The following is a 16,665-nucleotide window of genomic DNA, read 5'->3' as shown; positions in this document are numbered from 1 at the left end:
ACTCTTTCCATGCAATATCCCCCTTTCTGTTCTGAATATGCCAACAGGTAACAGCAGGAGAAACTTTTAAAGGTATTTGTATGTTTAGAAACACATATATTTTAGTAAATAACTTTTTACATTGTTCCTATTTTCCCATGCTTCTCTTATTTCATTATAGAAACAAAAGTACTCAGAATATTTTCTTTCTTTTTTGTCCTTTGGTAACAAACGCAAAAATGATGTAACAATTGTTTTTTAACACAATCTCATTATAATTAGAATATACATCTCTATGAAACATATGCTGTCTATAATAAATGGCTGCAATAAAGACAGAGATAGACAGAGATAGACACAGAGGTATCTCTTTAAAACAAATAAAACAAAGATTAAGGAATAGTACTATATGCATCTGCAAGGTACTTCTTTGTTACACTATAACTGGCTACAGCACATCCATTTACAATGCTAAACTTACTGCATCAGAAGTAGCTCCAAATGAGCAATTTTCAGCATCAGTTAGAAAAGTCTTTCTTGTTTCACAGCATTGGCTTTTTTTGCTGTAGCTGTTACTGGCTTGTTTGGGGAAGGGGGGTTGATTATGACTAAACACACAAACTGTATCACTTCATACACAAGAGCAGTCACACCTTGTGAGATACCAGACTACCCTTCAGTTACCTTATAACCTTCCTTTGGGAATTTCCAGTACAATAGCCACACATTTAAAATGCAAACCTAATCATATCCTGATGACTTCACCAAATACTCACAGAGATTTTATTTGCAAAGGAATACCTTTTACCCACACAATAAATCAAAGGATATTTCTTCAGCTCAAAGACTCATTTAAGCAGAAAAATTGGTATCAACAGGACTTACCTGATTGTGAGGAATAGAGGTTATAGGGCTATTTTCCAGCTCAAAACCATGCAATAGCCATTTAAAAAAAATAATGCAATGTTTGAAATTTATGAAAATTAGGTTTTTACTAACAATGCTTTTGTAAGAGGCTTCCAGACACAAATAGTGCAATTTACCACTTTGTTTGTGGTTAAAAGAAATGTGCCATATGTAATTATTTATAGAGACATATTGTATATAGACTAAGAGGTTTAGAGCAGTTGATAAGCAAAAGTTTAGCCACTAATAAAAATTAATTAGGTCATGTGTATTACATTCTGTCCTAAAAGAACGAGAAGCCTCTTTTCACTAAGCGAAAGTGGTTACATGACTATCATACTCGCACCAGCCTACTGAAAGAAATCAATATCACACAGAAAGATGGATCGAGCATGAATCAATGTGGCAAGCACATAACCGAACGGGCATGGAATTAAACGAGAAAAATAAGAGCAAAACAAAACAAACCAAACAAAAAAAAAAACAAACCCCAAAGGCAAACAAACAAAACCAACAAAGATTGTCGCTTAACCTGTTTTGTCAGAGCTGGTATTGATGGTATTGGTAGTGATGGAAGTGAAGGTAGTCTTTGCGCTGTCCTTGGTAGTAACAGATTTCTGCTTATTTTTCATGGCTTCCAGTGCTTTGAGCTTCTTGGCATGTTTAGTGCCTTTGTAGTGGGCCGCAGCCTGGCTCTACAAAGGAGAACAAAATGAACCATGCAATCAGGCTCATTTCTAAACTGGCATTCTCTGTATTAGTAGAAATACAGACTACCTTTCAATAATGGGTACCATTCACATTATCCGCGTAGTGACCAAACGGAAAATTCTGTTTAGAATGATGCTTGGAAAGCAATGGGAAAAATACTCAAGCAACCCCAATTTGAGAAATACAGTATCTTACTGTATAACCGAATATTATTTCAGACCAAAATAAGGTTTAGTCTACCATGCTACCATTAGTTTTTCTATAATTATTTTTTTGTTGTTTTCTCCTCAAAAAAATAATTAATTCTCAGGCGACAGGCAGGAAGGCACTCTCCTCCCAGTAGGGCATTTTTACGGTTTCTTTGTCAAACTAGAGATTTTGTTAAAGCTCCCTTCAAAGAACAGTTTACTTTTAACAGTGGTATCAGGAACTTCTCCGCAAAGACTGACAGTAAAAAGAAACCAACCCCCTCCAGACCAAAACTAAAGCCCAAACAAAAGACAGCAAAACATAAAATACTCTCTTCAAAGCCCACTCAAAGGTTTAACTGAATGTGAGGAAGACATGCAATTAGCTGGCTTCCTTTAAAAAAAGAAAAGGATGACTTTTGTCTACCTGCTACAAAAAAGATAGTGCTTGAAATTCAAAGCCAGGAGCTTCCTTTCAAAGAAGAAGGCTCATGCAAATCCTGTCACGGTCCCAAACATATTTTGGCTACTTGATATCATTAAACTAAAATATAATTTTACGTGCATTTTTATTAAGATTTATGTATTACACTGAAAGTATTGTTATTATTCTAAGAGTTAATACCACCTTTTCTTCATTTAATTTATGCTGCAAATATATTTTAAGAATAGTATTTGAAGTGTAAGATTAAACCTTATAGAAAAAACACTGGAATTACTATCACTATTCAGAGTTATAGATAGTTATCCAGTTAATAAGTGGACACCATAAAAATTTCCCTATAGTTTTTATTGCTGAACTGAAAACTTTATTGAAAGAAACTCCATTCTTATTTGAAAGAGAAATTATAAAGACTCTGGAAAAGTAGTAAAAAATTAGCTACTATAGAACTGAACAAATGAAAAGCAACTCTGCTGAGTCAGCCCAAGGATTCACAAAGGTCACTATTTTGTTTCTGGCAAGAATAAATAGAAGATACTTAAAATATAAAAAAGGTAAATGCTTTCTATTGTGGAAGCAGAAGAAGAAAATCAGACAAATGTAATTTAGTGGTTACAAACTCCAATGATCAAAGGGATAAAATGACATAGCCACTTGACTCACTAAGATGCTCATGCAGGTAAAGAATCCTGCATTACCCAGCATCTGTTGGTTATTAGAACTTTATTTAGCTTTATTACATGCGTTAAATTTGGGGTAGAGAGGAAATTCTAGTGAACGACACAGTAAGAGTGTATATTAATTAACCTTGAGATTTATGGCTTTCAGAAAAAGTAATTATTCCTTCCAGATGCCTGAGATTTAAGGAGCTCAAGGTAAACAGGAAAGAAGTGAGGGATCTTGTCTAAGCCAATAAAACATACATATATGCATGTGTATACATGCATAGATATACACACATGCATACACCTTTTTTGTATATTGAGATGCATCATTCAGTTTGGTTGAAAAGCCAGTTTCTCTATACCTAAAATAATGTAAATATTGTATTAGGTACCCTTATTGAAAGAACACTGGACAGTGAAGTTATTAATTAGAAACAACTTGAACAGAAACAGCACAATCATGCACCTTTTACATTTCCCAACACATAACATTGAGACATACTATAAGCCAAATACAAACAGTTAAGGGATGTTAATTATTGCTAAACTGAAAGACTAGTGTCAAGTTACGATGATGCATTAAAAATGGCATTATACAGCATATCCTCATGTCTCTATCATGTCAACTGTTTTTACAGTTTCTAGTCAAATTTAATTATCAGTCAACTCCAGATTCTCACTGTACTTGTTTTCCCTAACTAATAGTGTCATTTTTCAAATACCAGAAAGTAAAATCATGGTCCTTAATACTGAATCATGGATGTTATTATTTTGATACACAGCTCAACTTTCTTCACAGGTCATTGGCAGAGCACTCCAGTTTTATGTCTCCTGCATCTACAGTTCTCCTCTCTCCAAATTCACACAGCACCACAAACCTCTCTTCAAGCAGCATATTGCATGCATAGCAACTACACAATCAGGCCCTATGAAGACAGTGGTGACACTTTCAGTATTCTGAAATATATATGAATGAAACTGCCCCAAAGTAGTACAATGACAGCTACATAGAGTTGTCCATTACTAACTACCCATGGGGTGCTGCTGGTTTACCCAGCCAATCAGGCCCTATGAAGACAGTGGTGACACTTTCAGTATTCTGAAATATATATGAATGAAACTGCCCCAAAGTAGTACAATGACAGCTACATAGAGTTGTCCATTACTAACTACCCATGGGGTGCTGCTGGTTTACCCAGCCTCTACTTTAAAAGATCTTTATGCTTTTTTTTTTTTTTTTATTTCAAAGTTTAAGTCTCCACCCTCTGTAGGGACATGAAATAATGTGAGCTTCTTTCAAAATAACTGTAGCTGGCACATTAATGGTAGTTCTTTGTGAGACCACACAGGTTGTCCCAAAGCATTTAACCAGCTCCAAATTAGCTTACGCTGAACTTTTATAATTGAACTGGAACCCTAAAAAAAAGGTCTGTCATTATCTTTCCTTGCAAGAGTAGGATGGAGGAAATAGAAACATATCCATAAATATATTTTTCAGCACAGGAACATCAAATATGGTACCTCACTGAATCATTTCTTGCAGATGTAAGAGAAAGAAAATGTCATTTACTTGTAGCTTATAAAACACATTACTGAAGTGGTAGATTAAATACAAAATTAAGGTTGATCATAAAATGCAATTATTCCCAAATTTCATGTAGAACTAAGAAATAACAAGAGAGAGCAGAAGAGTGAAAGACAAATCAGTCCTACTTTTTGGTGCCAACCATGATGCTTAACTGAGTGAAGGGACAGTACCACTTCAGAACGGTAAGAAGAGGTCTACCTCTAGAACACATCAAGAGTTCAACCAGCTATCCTAAACCTCCTGTATTATTAAATTGTTTCTCTTTATGATTACAAAAGAACACATTAGAAGAAATTCTTTTTTTTTTCATCATAGTTCCCAAGTGTGCTTTTCACATCACAGTTCCCATGTTTGACACACAGAATTAACCCTAGCACCATGAAGACAAGTCACTGTCAGCTAATGCATGACCTAGTCAGTGATGAAGCGTGAGAAATATGTCAAATATTGCTGGTGCAACATCACAGTGAACTTGAAGAAACTATATCCATTCTTGAAAAAGATGTCTAACAAGAAAGTAAAAGATAGATTATTACTTCATATCTGAATTTGAAAACTCAAGAATTCTCAGCCAAATTTTGAGGGCTTTATTCTGCAAATTACATGTAGACAAACTGTGTGAATTACTGCAAGGAAGTGGCAAGATGTCTAAATAATGAATAACTTCTCAAGGTTATTTGTAATTAAGTCCTGCCTATTGAAGCAGTACAAGTCAGTTTAAGCATTTCTTTTGAAAAAAAAAAATAAAAAAAATTAAAAAAAATCCTCCTGTTACATGTATCTATCTTAAATTATTAGGCATCTTTCTAAAACTTACATTTCATAACCTTCCCAAATTGTTAGAATATTAAAAAAAAGTCTATATGAATATTTATTCTGTATAACTATGTTATAAACATACCATAAAAGAATAAAAATTTCCATATGCAAGTGTGAGTAGTTAGAAATAACAGCCATAGTGTCAAAACTCAGCTGTGTTTTCTTTGCCTAAGTGCAATATTACACCACAATTACCATACAGGCATCGTATTACCAAGCAAATGGCAATGTGTAATATACATGTGAGAAAGATGAAATATTCTAAACAATCCAGGTACTATTCTTTTACAAGCACAGTCATCATATCTACATGGAAGTCCTCAAAATCAGTCTGTCTGCCTGACTAATGTACTTCAGTGAATCATGTGTCTTCTCACTTATGTTCCTTAGGCATTGGTCCAATAAAAACACTGTGCTTCATTTTGTGCATTGAGACAAAAAGGAGTCTGCTTCTATTCTCAGACAGTTTTCAACTTAGTAGCACTGCATCTTCTGTACTGTTCATATCTCTCCTGGTTTACCTTATACATCTTTTTTTCATGTCTCTGCCAGTCCTTCTGGACAGCAGCTTCATAATAAAAGCCAGCTCACAGAAAATAACTTTTTTTAAGTGTAGTGAATATGTTCCATTGATTTTTCCTCACTAAAATAAATCCCACTATCCTGCATTATGTCATTGTCATTTGAAAATACATTTTGAAAGATGTCCATTGTGGAGAGTGCTCTATTCTATGCTGTTACCTGGCCAATTAGCAAGGCTGCAGTCTGTCTGCATCCTCAGAAAGCCCCAAACAATGGCTGAGATTGCTGAAGAAGCCTTGTCGTCCATCTGAGATTTCAATAGATCATGTAATGTTTGTGTTTTTACCAGCTACCGGATGCTATTATAACCTCTGCTGTCATTCCCAGTACAACAGAAACTATTTTGGCTATTACATCAGCAACTGATGTCAGGATCATCCAAAATAAAAGCTCTGAAAACAAAAAATTAGTTTCCCAGTTCAAACCAACACTATCAGTGAGCTGGGCACACCTGGATATGAATAAACACAACTGTATAAGCCAAGAGAGCTTCTGCCCTTTGGTGAAGAGAGGGAAATGGTTTATGAGATGCCTATGCATTGTCTTAATCTCCAAGTACAGAAGATTTTCCTCCAGTTTGGCTGTCAATAAGTACTTTAAATATAATTGTATAGATATTCCAAGAACACAAGAAAGTGATAAAAATCAAGACCTTTTTATTTTTTAATAGCTTTGGAGTTGTCAGTCCAAACTGACTGACCAGACTGATGACAACACTGAGCTCAGAAACAGTTGCAGTATGCAGGTGAACTGACTGCATCATACGAGGTATGTGATATATACATAACCTGAAGTGATCTCTATGGAACTTTTCCAGTAAGTAAACCAGATAAGTTTACAGAAAGTTTAAGAAGCCTTGAGATGACCAACAGTTGGTTCTTCCTAAGGCAGGGCTTGCATTACAAGAGCTGACAAAGGTAAGTACCTGAGCAAGCCTTTGCAGAATAGGAGATTAAGTGAAGATGTATAATGTAATTTTTAAAGGTGATGTCAACAGGATGACATGGTTCATATTGGAACAAGAAGAGTATCTTGATTTCTGCCTGATACATACACACTCAATCTGCAGTCAATTATAGTGCACATAAATGTTGCCTGTCATCATTTCTTCCTTCTGCTAAGCTTACCTTTATCTTCTGAATTATGTCGTTCCAATTTTTTGTGCACTCTATCATCAGCACATTCTGTGATACAGAGCCAGAGATCTAATTACATTATGGACTCAGATGTAATTGTAGTATAAAAAGCCAAGGACGTGTGTAATATGATTTCTTTCAGATATGCTCTGAGAGAAGGCTTTTGGCCCCTAACCTATGCCTGATCAATTTGCCCCTTTCCCTAGAGCCAAATATAGACTAACAGAACAAGTACCAGAAAAGACCTTTCTGTAGAAAAGAACACATTTCTCCATTATCATGGCAGAATAAAATAAATGTTCCAGCATATTAATTCCCAGGTGTTTAATTTTCTCTTTCCATGAAAAGAAAAACTTTCGGCTTCCTCTTCACCTTCATAATGCACTTATTCAATACATTCATGAATGTACCCTGAGACTTGAGTATCAGAGCAAATAGGTGCTTTCTGAGCTCACCAGCTCCTTTGCATTAACAAAACTACTCCACTCCACTCCCTGTGCTTGGGCTCCTTCCAGAGCCATTTACATAATGGTGAGAGATTGCACCTGGCAAGAGTCTCCATCACATTGTAAGAGATTAGAATCAACACTATTCTTATGGTAAAATCATCCATCCTATAGCAAAACCAAATATTTTAATTACAGACAGGAAAAAATATTTTGTCTTGGTCAGATGCAGAAGGTCAAAATTTCCTACTTAATGTAACTTGTCCTTTAACACAGTATCTTTATGACCATGAATCTGCTTGTACTAAAAGCAAGGTACAAAAAACTGCCCAGATATAACACACTTCACCCTGCATTCCAAGTAGACACACACAGCACCAAAGTATGTGTACTGAAGGGAAGATAGCTTAAATAATCAATCTCTTCCCATACCTGGCATTTTTTCTTTTAAAGACAACAGTGCCTTATGCAGCACAACAAAAAGTTCATTGTATGTTGAAATTCAATAAACAGACTATTTGCTTTACCATCTATTTTAACTTTTTTATTGTTAAGGTAGGTCAGTTTTAAACTCATTTTAACAAGGTTATCAAGTTTTGTTCTGTAGAACTTGGTACATGCTGACTTCCATAGTAATGATGGTTGCTTTTGGGGGACCTCTTTTGATGGGGCGATGAAACAAGCTCTTTTGAAAACTGGTATAATCAATGAAACTAACATTTAATCTCATCTTTAGTGTGCTAATTGGTAACATTATTTATTTTTCCTATGGTAAATCTTACTGCAGTCAGAGTTTAAAGACAATATTAAACTCACTTACTTTTAAAATTCAGATTAGCCAAGTGATTAATCTCATATTAATTTTAGAATAAAACAGAAGGAGGTTAATCTATAAACACTGCTATGTGCTACTCTTATGATAAAATAAACTGTATTTATTCAGCTTAGTAAATATAACATACAAGCTTCCAGTTTTGAATTTGGAACCTGTGTAATTGGAACTAAGAACTCGAGCAAATTTTATATGCCATTATAATTTTGTAGAAATGTATTCTGGTTTGCCTCCACTAGCAGCAGACACTCCTACACATCTTTTATTCATTGTGCTAACAACTTCTGAAAGATACTTCAATAACTGCAATCCGAAAAGTGGAAGCTGACATGCAATCTATGAAACTACAAAGAGAGTAAGTTCACCATAATACAATATGGCTGTGATTTACTTAACAATGAGTTTAATAATATAAATGTAATTAAATGTTTAGGTTTCACACAATGTTTACAATACAATGGAGGCTGTTGGATTTAAAATAACTGCTTTTAAGACAGTAGTTTTCTGAATAGCTTTAAGAAGTTCATTCTTTCCTGACATTATCTGAAAAATACTAGTGGTGGATTTATAGCCAGCACCTTTTTGCACCTTGTTTGTCACACTTCACTACAGCTAATAGAAGTCAAGAGTGTACACATACACTTACCTGTTCAGAGCCTCAGCTCATTTAGGAACTTTACAATGATTGAGCATAAACCACTTGATTCCCTCAGCATCCAGCTTGTGAACTGATAACTAAAAAAAGTGGGTGGGTTTAACATAACTTGTTTCATTGTTTTCACCTGGGTTCTGTTGCAAAGGAAACCACTGTTATCTGTTTGCATTCATAATAGCAATTCTCATTGAATTCTGAGTTTCAGATTTTTTTACTAAAGCAAAGCACCAGAGAAGAATAACAGTAAGCTTGACACAAAGACACTACGAGAAATTTTACAGGAAAAAACTTAAAATATGCATATTTTAATTCCAATTAATTCAATGTTATTTGAACTTTAAATTTGAAATGACAAGTTAATACAACTTATATGTACAAAATCACCACAGAGACTACATGGAGATGCTATTACCGTGCTCTTAAACATGGTCTTAGTACTTTTATTGGAATTACTGTTTTAAATACTATACTTATCTAAAGTTTTCCAAATTTCCTCTTTGTCTTCAGAAAAATATTGATTTGACTTTCTGATTCTTTTATTCAAATACACAGTTACACAAATTTTTAGTTTTGGATTTTCAATTTATATATCAATAGTTATTTTAATAGAAATCTTTTCTGTGTCATTTAGATCATCTCCTAACCATAAGAAGAAATTAAAAAACCCACAAATAAGAAACATAAATGCTCAAATTTCCTGATTCCATTCTGTTTGAAGACTTGCCTGTGATTAAGTGCTTCCCATGTTAAATCTCCATCCTTCTTGCAGAAGGTAGTAGGCATATATAAAATATTATGTGAACTTTTCCATTGTGAAAAGTTTTCAGAGCTGCACAAAGACTGATCATTTAAGGCTAGGACTAAGACAGAGGGGTTTACACATTCTTTCATTCATCATATTCTAGGAGGCTTCCAAGTGTAGAAACATCCATGGAGAGGCAATGTGTTTTCCTGGAATAAAAGAACTCTCAGCCTACTTACTAGTTCCTGGCTCATTCAAAGTCCTATGTTGGTGGTTGGCTTAAAAAGTCCTACTGTTGCTTTATCTATAGGACTTCTTTCTTTGGGAAGAAATATATGTTTCACGAAAGAGAGACAGCAAGAAACAAAGTAAAATTAATAAATGCTTTTTCCTTTTTTTTTCTTTTTTTTTTTTTAAAGTGCTTTATATAAAAAATTTATATTAATAGGGAATAGATGCCAAGGTGCTGATAAAAACTAGAGGCATACAATGGAAGAAAATGTGCATTAAACCCAAGTTTTTTTCTAAACAATTAGCCAAGTAGAAAAGATTTTGAAAGAAGCAACCAAAATATCCACAAGGAACAAAGGTTTGTGAGGCACAGGAAAACTTGAAGGTCAGTCAACCTACAATAGATTTAATATTTATTTCTTTACATAATTTTGTTATTTTTGCCTTGCTTTCAATCATTCTGAGGTGACTTCACAAACACATTCAGAGCCTCAGTGAAGTTCACGAGATGCTGTATATACCTGCAAGATTTACCAGCACACAAGTTTTATGTATTATTGCAGGGTGAGAGCCTTATACTTTGAATAACCTCCTTTAGATAAGCATAGTGCACCTAGACTTACTTGCAATGCAAGGTAGTTATAAAATAAATTATTTTTTTAAATTAAAGTAATACATATATGGGGATAGATTAAGTTGCTCTAGAAGTCGTGCAGACTGAAAAACAGGGTTTATGTACTGACATAATGAGGTTGTTGTACTATCTTCAATAAGAACAGGCAAAAAATATCTTCCAATATAAAGCCAACAGGTCAGCATGTTTCACTCCTTTATCCTATTAGGTTCTAGGTAAGAAGCCATGACTAAGGACACAAAGCAGTACCCCAAACCTAATGAGACTGTTCTAACATTACTTACTGTTTACACCACAGTTACACTTTGTCTCCTTCCTTTCATTGACCAAACTCAAATACTGACTGAAGCTACAATAAACCAGTTGTAATTCTACAAACCTTACTGGGTAGGAGTAGCCTTTATGAAATCAACAAGACATTTTTTATGCTGAAGTGTTGCAGGATCAGTGTCTAAGAGATGCTCCATATTTCAAGCTTGGTCACACTGGCTTTTACTTTTCTCACCTCCTTTATTCAGGAAAGGTTATCAGGTTCAAAACTGGAACAGTTATATTAAATTGTTTCATGTGTGATACAAAAAAGGTCAAACTAGACAGGTATAAGATTTATTTCTGATTTTAAAACCAAAAACATACTTTCATGTTTTAAATTTGTTTGGGCAGAGCTTTTTGAAAGAATGAAATTTCCAAACATACTGAAACATAATGCTGAGACTCCAAACTCTTTGGATCAGGCAAATCCCTTCATACCTATTCAGAATATTCATTAAAATATTTATACTTATTTACTGCTTTTTATTGTTACTATGCTGTTCTTCCTTTTGTTATTGCTCAGAGCTGAATCCCTTCAATCTATGGTAAATGTAATTCAAACAAATATAACAGTAAACTCAAACAAAAGGAAAAAAACCCAAACTTCTCGCATCTCAGAATTAAGAATTAAAGAGATCTGATATATGTAGTAGAACAATTAAGTCAGTAACTTCCCATCCATGTCCATCAAATGTTGGAATGCTCCTGAAGTGATTAAGAAGCACTATAGCTCGATAAGAGAAGATTAATTTAACCTTGCAGGCATGACCTTAACACCTGAGGAAATGCTAGCTTAATTCATACAATATTTACACAAAATTAAAGACTTTTTCTTCCTTTTTATGAAATTTTAGCCATGGACACTTGATGACATCACTAACCAAGAAGAGATAATACTATCAGTACCAATGAATTATTAAAAGACCTCAACAAATTATGAAAAATATTAAATATTCCTCTTCTTTCTTTAATCCTTTAAAATTAATTAATTTTTAACTGTTGCCATTCTACAAGTTCATGTATAGAAAGTATACTGCTCTTAATCAACAAATTGAAACCCCTTTCAAAGTTGTGTATTAAGATGAGAGTTCAGAACAAACCATTCCTCTCTAGACTTCTGAAGAAAGAGAGAACGTCAGGGGAGAGATGTGGCAGGTTTGCACACAGAATTCATGGTAAAAGGGATCTCCTGAAAAAGTCTGCATATGGGACATTCAAATGAGACTGAGCAGGACTAAGGAAAAGCTAGCATGTCTACCCTTTTCCCTAACTCCAGAAAAGTGGTTTCTGTAAAAAGTTGCAGAGATTTCTGAGTCCTCTTTGAATAAAATAAAAATAAGAATACTGAACTTCAATTCCAATGATGATCTGAAATTGTGAAATGCTCTCAGTTTTCACCTACAATGTCTCACTGCTGTGATAATTCTCAGCATGCTTTGCAGCACCCCAAACATGACGGAGGACATTCTACTGAAAGTTCTAGCTAAATGAAGATAACTCTCAGGAAATCTCCTATTAGCTTTCTAAGTTAGTGTTTTATGTTTGGGATGTATGGACAGTTTGAAACTGATTTTCAGCACTATGACCTTCAGGATGCTTTCTGGAGTTCAACCATCACTAAGTCCAGGTGAAGTGGCAATATGGGACAGCAATGATTTTTTTGTTCATACCCATATGACTTTTAAAACGGTACCATAAAAATATTTAATTTAATATATTTTGCTTAAAACTACTGTTAAATTGCATAAATCAGTAAGTGCTATTTCCCTTGCACATGTATTAACAATTTACTTTTTGCAGACAAGTGCACAAATATGATTAGCTTTTGCAAATTGCTCCTTATTCTGTTACTGGTAAGTAATTTTTATATTATCATAGTGTAAACAGATGCTATTTTACACTACATATTCAGCAGTAATGAGCTAATTCAATGTGCTAAAAACAACAAAAGATCTCCAAGAATGAGCTATTTGCTTCAATAGCCCAAACTCCATTGAAATCTGTGTTGAAATCACCCAGGAGAGGAAGTTAGCAAATTACTCTAGAAGCCTTGTTTTAAAAGAACTTAATTTAGTTCATTTATTCAAATCCTGAATGTGTTCTGTTACCTTCCTAACATGCATATTATTGATCAACATCTTGAACACTGATTTGGAAGTTACTTTTTGAGAGTAGCTAATATTCTTCATTACTTTTCTCATACAGAAATGACAGTTTGGCAGCAGCTTTACAACTGTTTCAATATTCAATCCTATTAATTCATTATACACCAAAATCTAGAAACAATGAGCCATGGTATTTTCACTGTCCTTTGATAATTGTGAGGACCTCCTTGTTGAAGGAAAAAAGAAAAAACAAAACAAAACAAAAACCATGTTAAGTTCAGATTGTGTGGGTGAAATCCTGGTGCCACTTAGGTCAACAGAAATGTTGGACTGGCGATTGAAAGCAAATGTAATGCTCCACTTGGATCCAGTGGAAATAATTTAAAGAATGGACAGACTTTCACTGAGCCAACAAAAGAAAATGTACAGAAAAGGTACAGTATCACAGAAACGCACCAGTTGACCAAAAAGAAGCCATACTTTCACCACAAAAATGTGTTACATGTAACTTGAAATATGTTACTTGTCTACCCTCACTATAGCATTTGTTTTGGTAAATACATCATCTTCATTGGTGATATGATTCACACTCAGCTGCTACTGGTATGTTATACATCCATATACTCTACAAAATATTGACAAAATTAAAATTGAGAGCATCCAGAACAATTTCACTCAAATGGAAATGACTCAGTTTGTTTCTCTGCTCTTTGCAAGATTCTACTTAACACTCCTGGAGACAACCACACCATTTGAATGATCTGCACAGGAATATTTTCCTGTTTCTTTCATATAACAGCAAACCTGTTTGTGAAAGGTATATGTGTGGATGTGTGTATCACTTCACACACGCCACAGGCAACCTGCCATCTCACCAGAAGTATTGTATTAGATGGAAGAGTTTCCAATGTTGAGTACACTTGATGTAAATATCCAGCAGAAATCCAGCTATAATGCTAACAAAGATCTCACATTTTTGTCCAAGAGATATAATCCACTGTCCTGCTTTTTTTACTGGGTTGCAAATAATCTGTCCAGCAGTTTGTGGACAGATAGAAAGCCACAGCATATATAATAAACACTGTATATATATTATCTAGGCAATAAAACATCAGAAGAAGGCAAATTACCCTTAAAACTCTCAGTCTCAACTGAAACTGTGTGATTATCTTTCCATTATAGAGTAATTTCCTATTTTTGATGATGGAGCCAAATTACATACAAGTTCATCCCATAATAATAATACAATCAAGATGTAATAAAAATAAATAGAATAACTCAATTTATCTCAAAGTACAGTGCTTTACACTATAAATCGTTTCAATAATGATAGTTACTCTAACATGAATGAACCTTAGACAGACCAAAAAACTACAGACCCTACCTTAAAAGAACATTAAGGGTACAAGTTCAAACAGTGGATAAGGAAGGGTAATATCAGACAGCAAACATTCTGCTTGTAGAAGCAAGTACTTTCTGGTGTAGATTACTCTGATCTATCAAGATTATGATAAATATTGTAATCGAGTCACCTAAGTCTGCCTGAGAAGAGCCATTCAATCTCCCAGGGCATTTTCCTGGCTTTCAGAGTTCATGGTGGTCCTAATGGCTGGAACCATGTTGCCCCTATGCCTGTACATGCCATAATCCTCATAGTCTTTGTGAGGTCCCCACTCCCAGCTCTGGGTGATGCCACCTACTCTGCCAATGAAATCATATGGTGGATAAATGATCACCACACAAGAATGCCCACATTTACCAAGTACTAAGAATTTTGAACTGTACAGCACTGTGATTGTACCACAAAGAAGGGGTTGGTGTAGGATCTCAGGTATTCTCTAGAGCTCTACTGAAGACAGTGAACTTTGAGAAGTCACAATCTCCAAACAAGGTCCCAAAGGCCTTTAGGAAAGATGCACAAATGTCATGTGCGTTCTGTAAGGCTGCAGTAGGACAACAAGGCCAGCCAAACTCAGAACAAGGCCCAGGTCAAGACAACTGGCTTTCTGACCCAGAGTCCTACCAAATGCAGACATGATTTAACTTCTAATTCTTTCTAGCGCTTGAGGATTGATGTTTTCATTTTTAATTCAGCACTTCTCAGTTTCACATTACAGATACAGTTTCAGCCTCAATGTCTTTGTCCTTCAGTCTTCTAAAAAATACATTTTATTGCATTCCAAATACAAAGCAGATATTTACGTCCAGCCGAGATTTTTAAGATGTATTAGCACCTTCAGGCTTACACACAGTAAATCTAACAGGTTTCCTCAGGTAGACAACTGGCCAGCAACATAATTGGGAGCTTTCAGGCTAAGTTAAAAGGTTTACTACTCCAAATATGGTAGGAGGACAAGCAGTTGTCTGCTGACAATGGGTTGAATCTATAGCCAAACCATTTATTCAGTTGAGTGCAAACATGCATTTTCAGTAAGTCATATCTTAATGAAATAAATGAAAAGAAGTCTATGACTTCTGCTGGTTCAGGAATATGTGTCTAAACTCCCTGATGTTTTACAGGAGAGAGCCCCTGCATTCTTTATTACTGTATTAACACAGTAGCCAGCAAAATATTTTATTTTCTTTGTGAATCTTTGATCCACAGCACTGTAGAGTCCCCTCTCTTCCCAGCTAAACCAGTCACATCTCGAAAAACGGGTGGAGTCCACTACTCTTCATTAAAAACATAGAAATTAAGGATGACTTTGCTGCACAAAATTGGCAGCTTTAATAAGCATGTTTATTTACAGTACAAGAATTTCAGAAAAGGATTAAAGAGCTAATGCTAACAGTAAGATCATCATCCTGTTTTATCTTTTATGGTGATAACTGAGAATTATGAAAATTAAGCTTCTCTGCAGCCAAAATGGGCCTCAAGGTCCAACCCATAATTTATCAGTTTGAAAATGCACTGTTGTGCCCACCAGAAGAGCTTGTGGCAAAATGCTAAGGGCCCCTGCCTTGTCCTAAATGCAATTCATGTTTCTATAAACAGTATAATGAAACATGATGAGCCTCTGTTAGCCCTCCAGTCAAGCAAAATCCTGGCTAGAAAAGAGCTTTTTACAGATTTCAGTCATCTTAACTTTAAAAACAATAAATATTACAAAAAATAATAAATTATGACTGATTTTAGAGAAGATTTGAATCCTAAGTAACATCAGCTGGAAAATATCTGGATGAAAAACCTCTTCCCAGCAGAAAATAAATACTTGCACTGGCCAGAATTCTGTCTTCATATCTATCTACTCTATGGACTTGGACACACTCTCTTTGGAATGACTTCTCCTTTGCTTTCAACCAATATCTTTATGATCATTCAGTGCCAATAGCTCCTGGATGCCTCTAATTTTTTGCCTACTGTTCAGCTTGCCACGTGAAGGCTTCCATTTTTCAAATAATCTCTTTTCTGTTACTATACCCAAAATGTTATTAATGAACCATGACAGTGTCAGAACATATTGATCTTCTACTCTGCATCACCACACCTGTTATTCAATTTTATATGCTTCTTTTCTTATATAGCTCCTTCACCCTCTTGCATGCCGTAGAAAAGAACACCTACTCCAACCATTTATTCAATAAAGTATGAATTCTGAAAATATTTATTCTTACTTACACTCAGATATTTTTTGCAGGCTTGACTTCAATTGTTCTAACATGTTCTCTAATAAGTTAAACCACATTCCTGC

General features: G+C 34.8%; 1 protein-coding gene across 1 annotated transcript in view; it reads right to left on the bottom strand.

The window, feature by feature from the left end:
• Positions 1-16,665, bottom strand: part of ZNF385D (zinc finger protein 385D) — a 133,954-nt gene that overhangs the window by 60,274 nt on the left and 57,015 nt on the right. The window contains exon 5 of the mRNA XM_010007625.1: positions 1,418-1,580. Coding sequence (XP_010005927.1) covers positions 1,418-1,580 — 163 coding nt within the window. The remainder of the gene's footprint in view (positions 1-1,417; positions 1,581-16,665) is intronic.

The sequence above is a fragment of the Chaetura pelagica genome, unplaced genomic scaffold, assembly GCF_000747805.2.
Source record: "Chaetura pelagica isolate M959 unplaced genomic scaffold, ChaPel_1.0 scaffold10, whole genome shotgun sequence".
In the NCBI taxonomy this organism is placed as follows: Eukaryota; Metazoa; Chordata; class Aves; order Apodiformes; family Apodidae; genus Chaetura; species Chaetura pelagica.
This window is presented reverse-complemented; position numbering and strand designations above follow the sequence as displayed.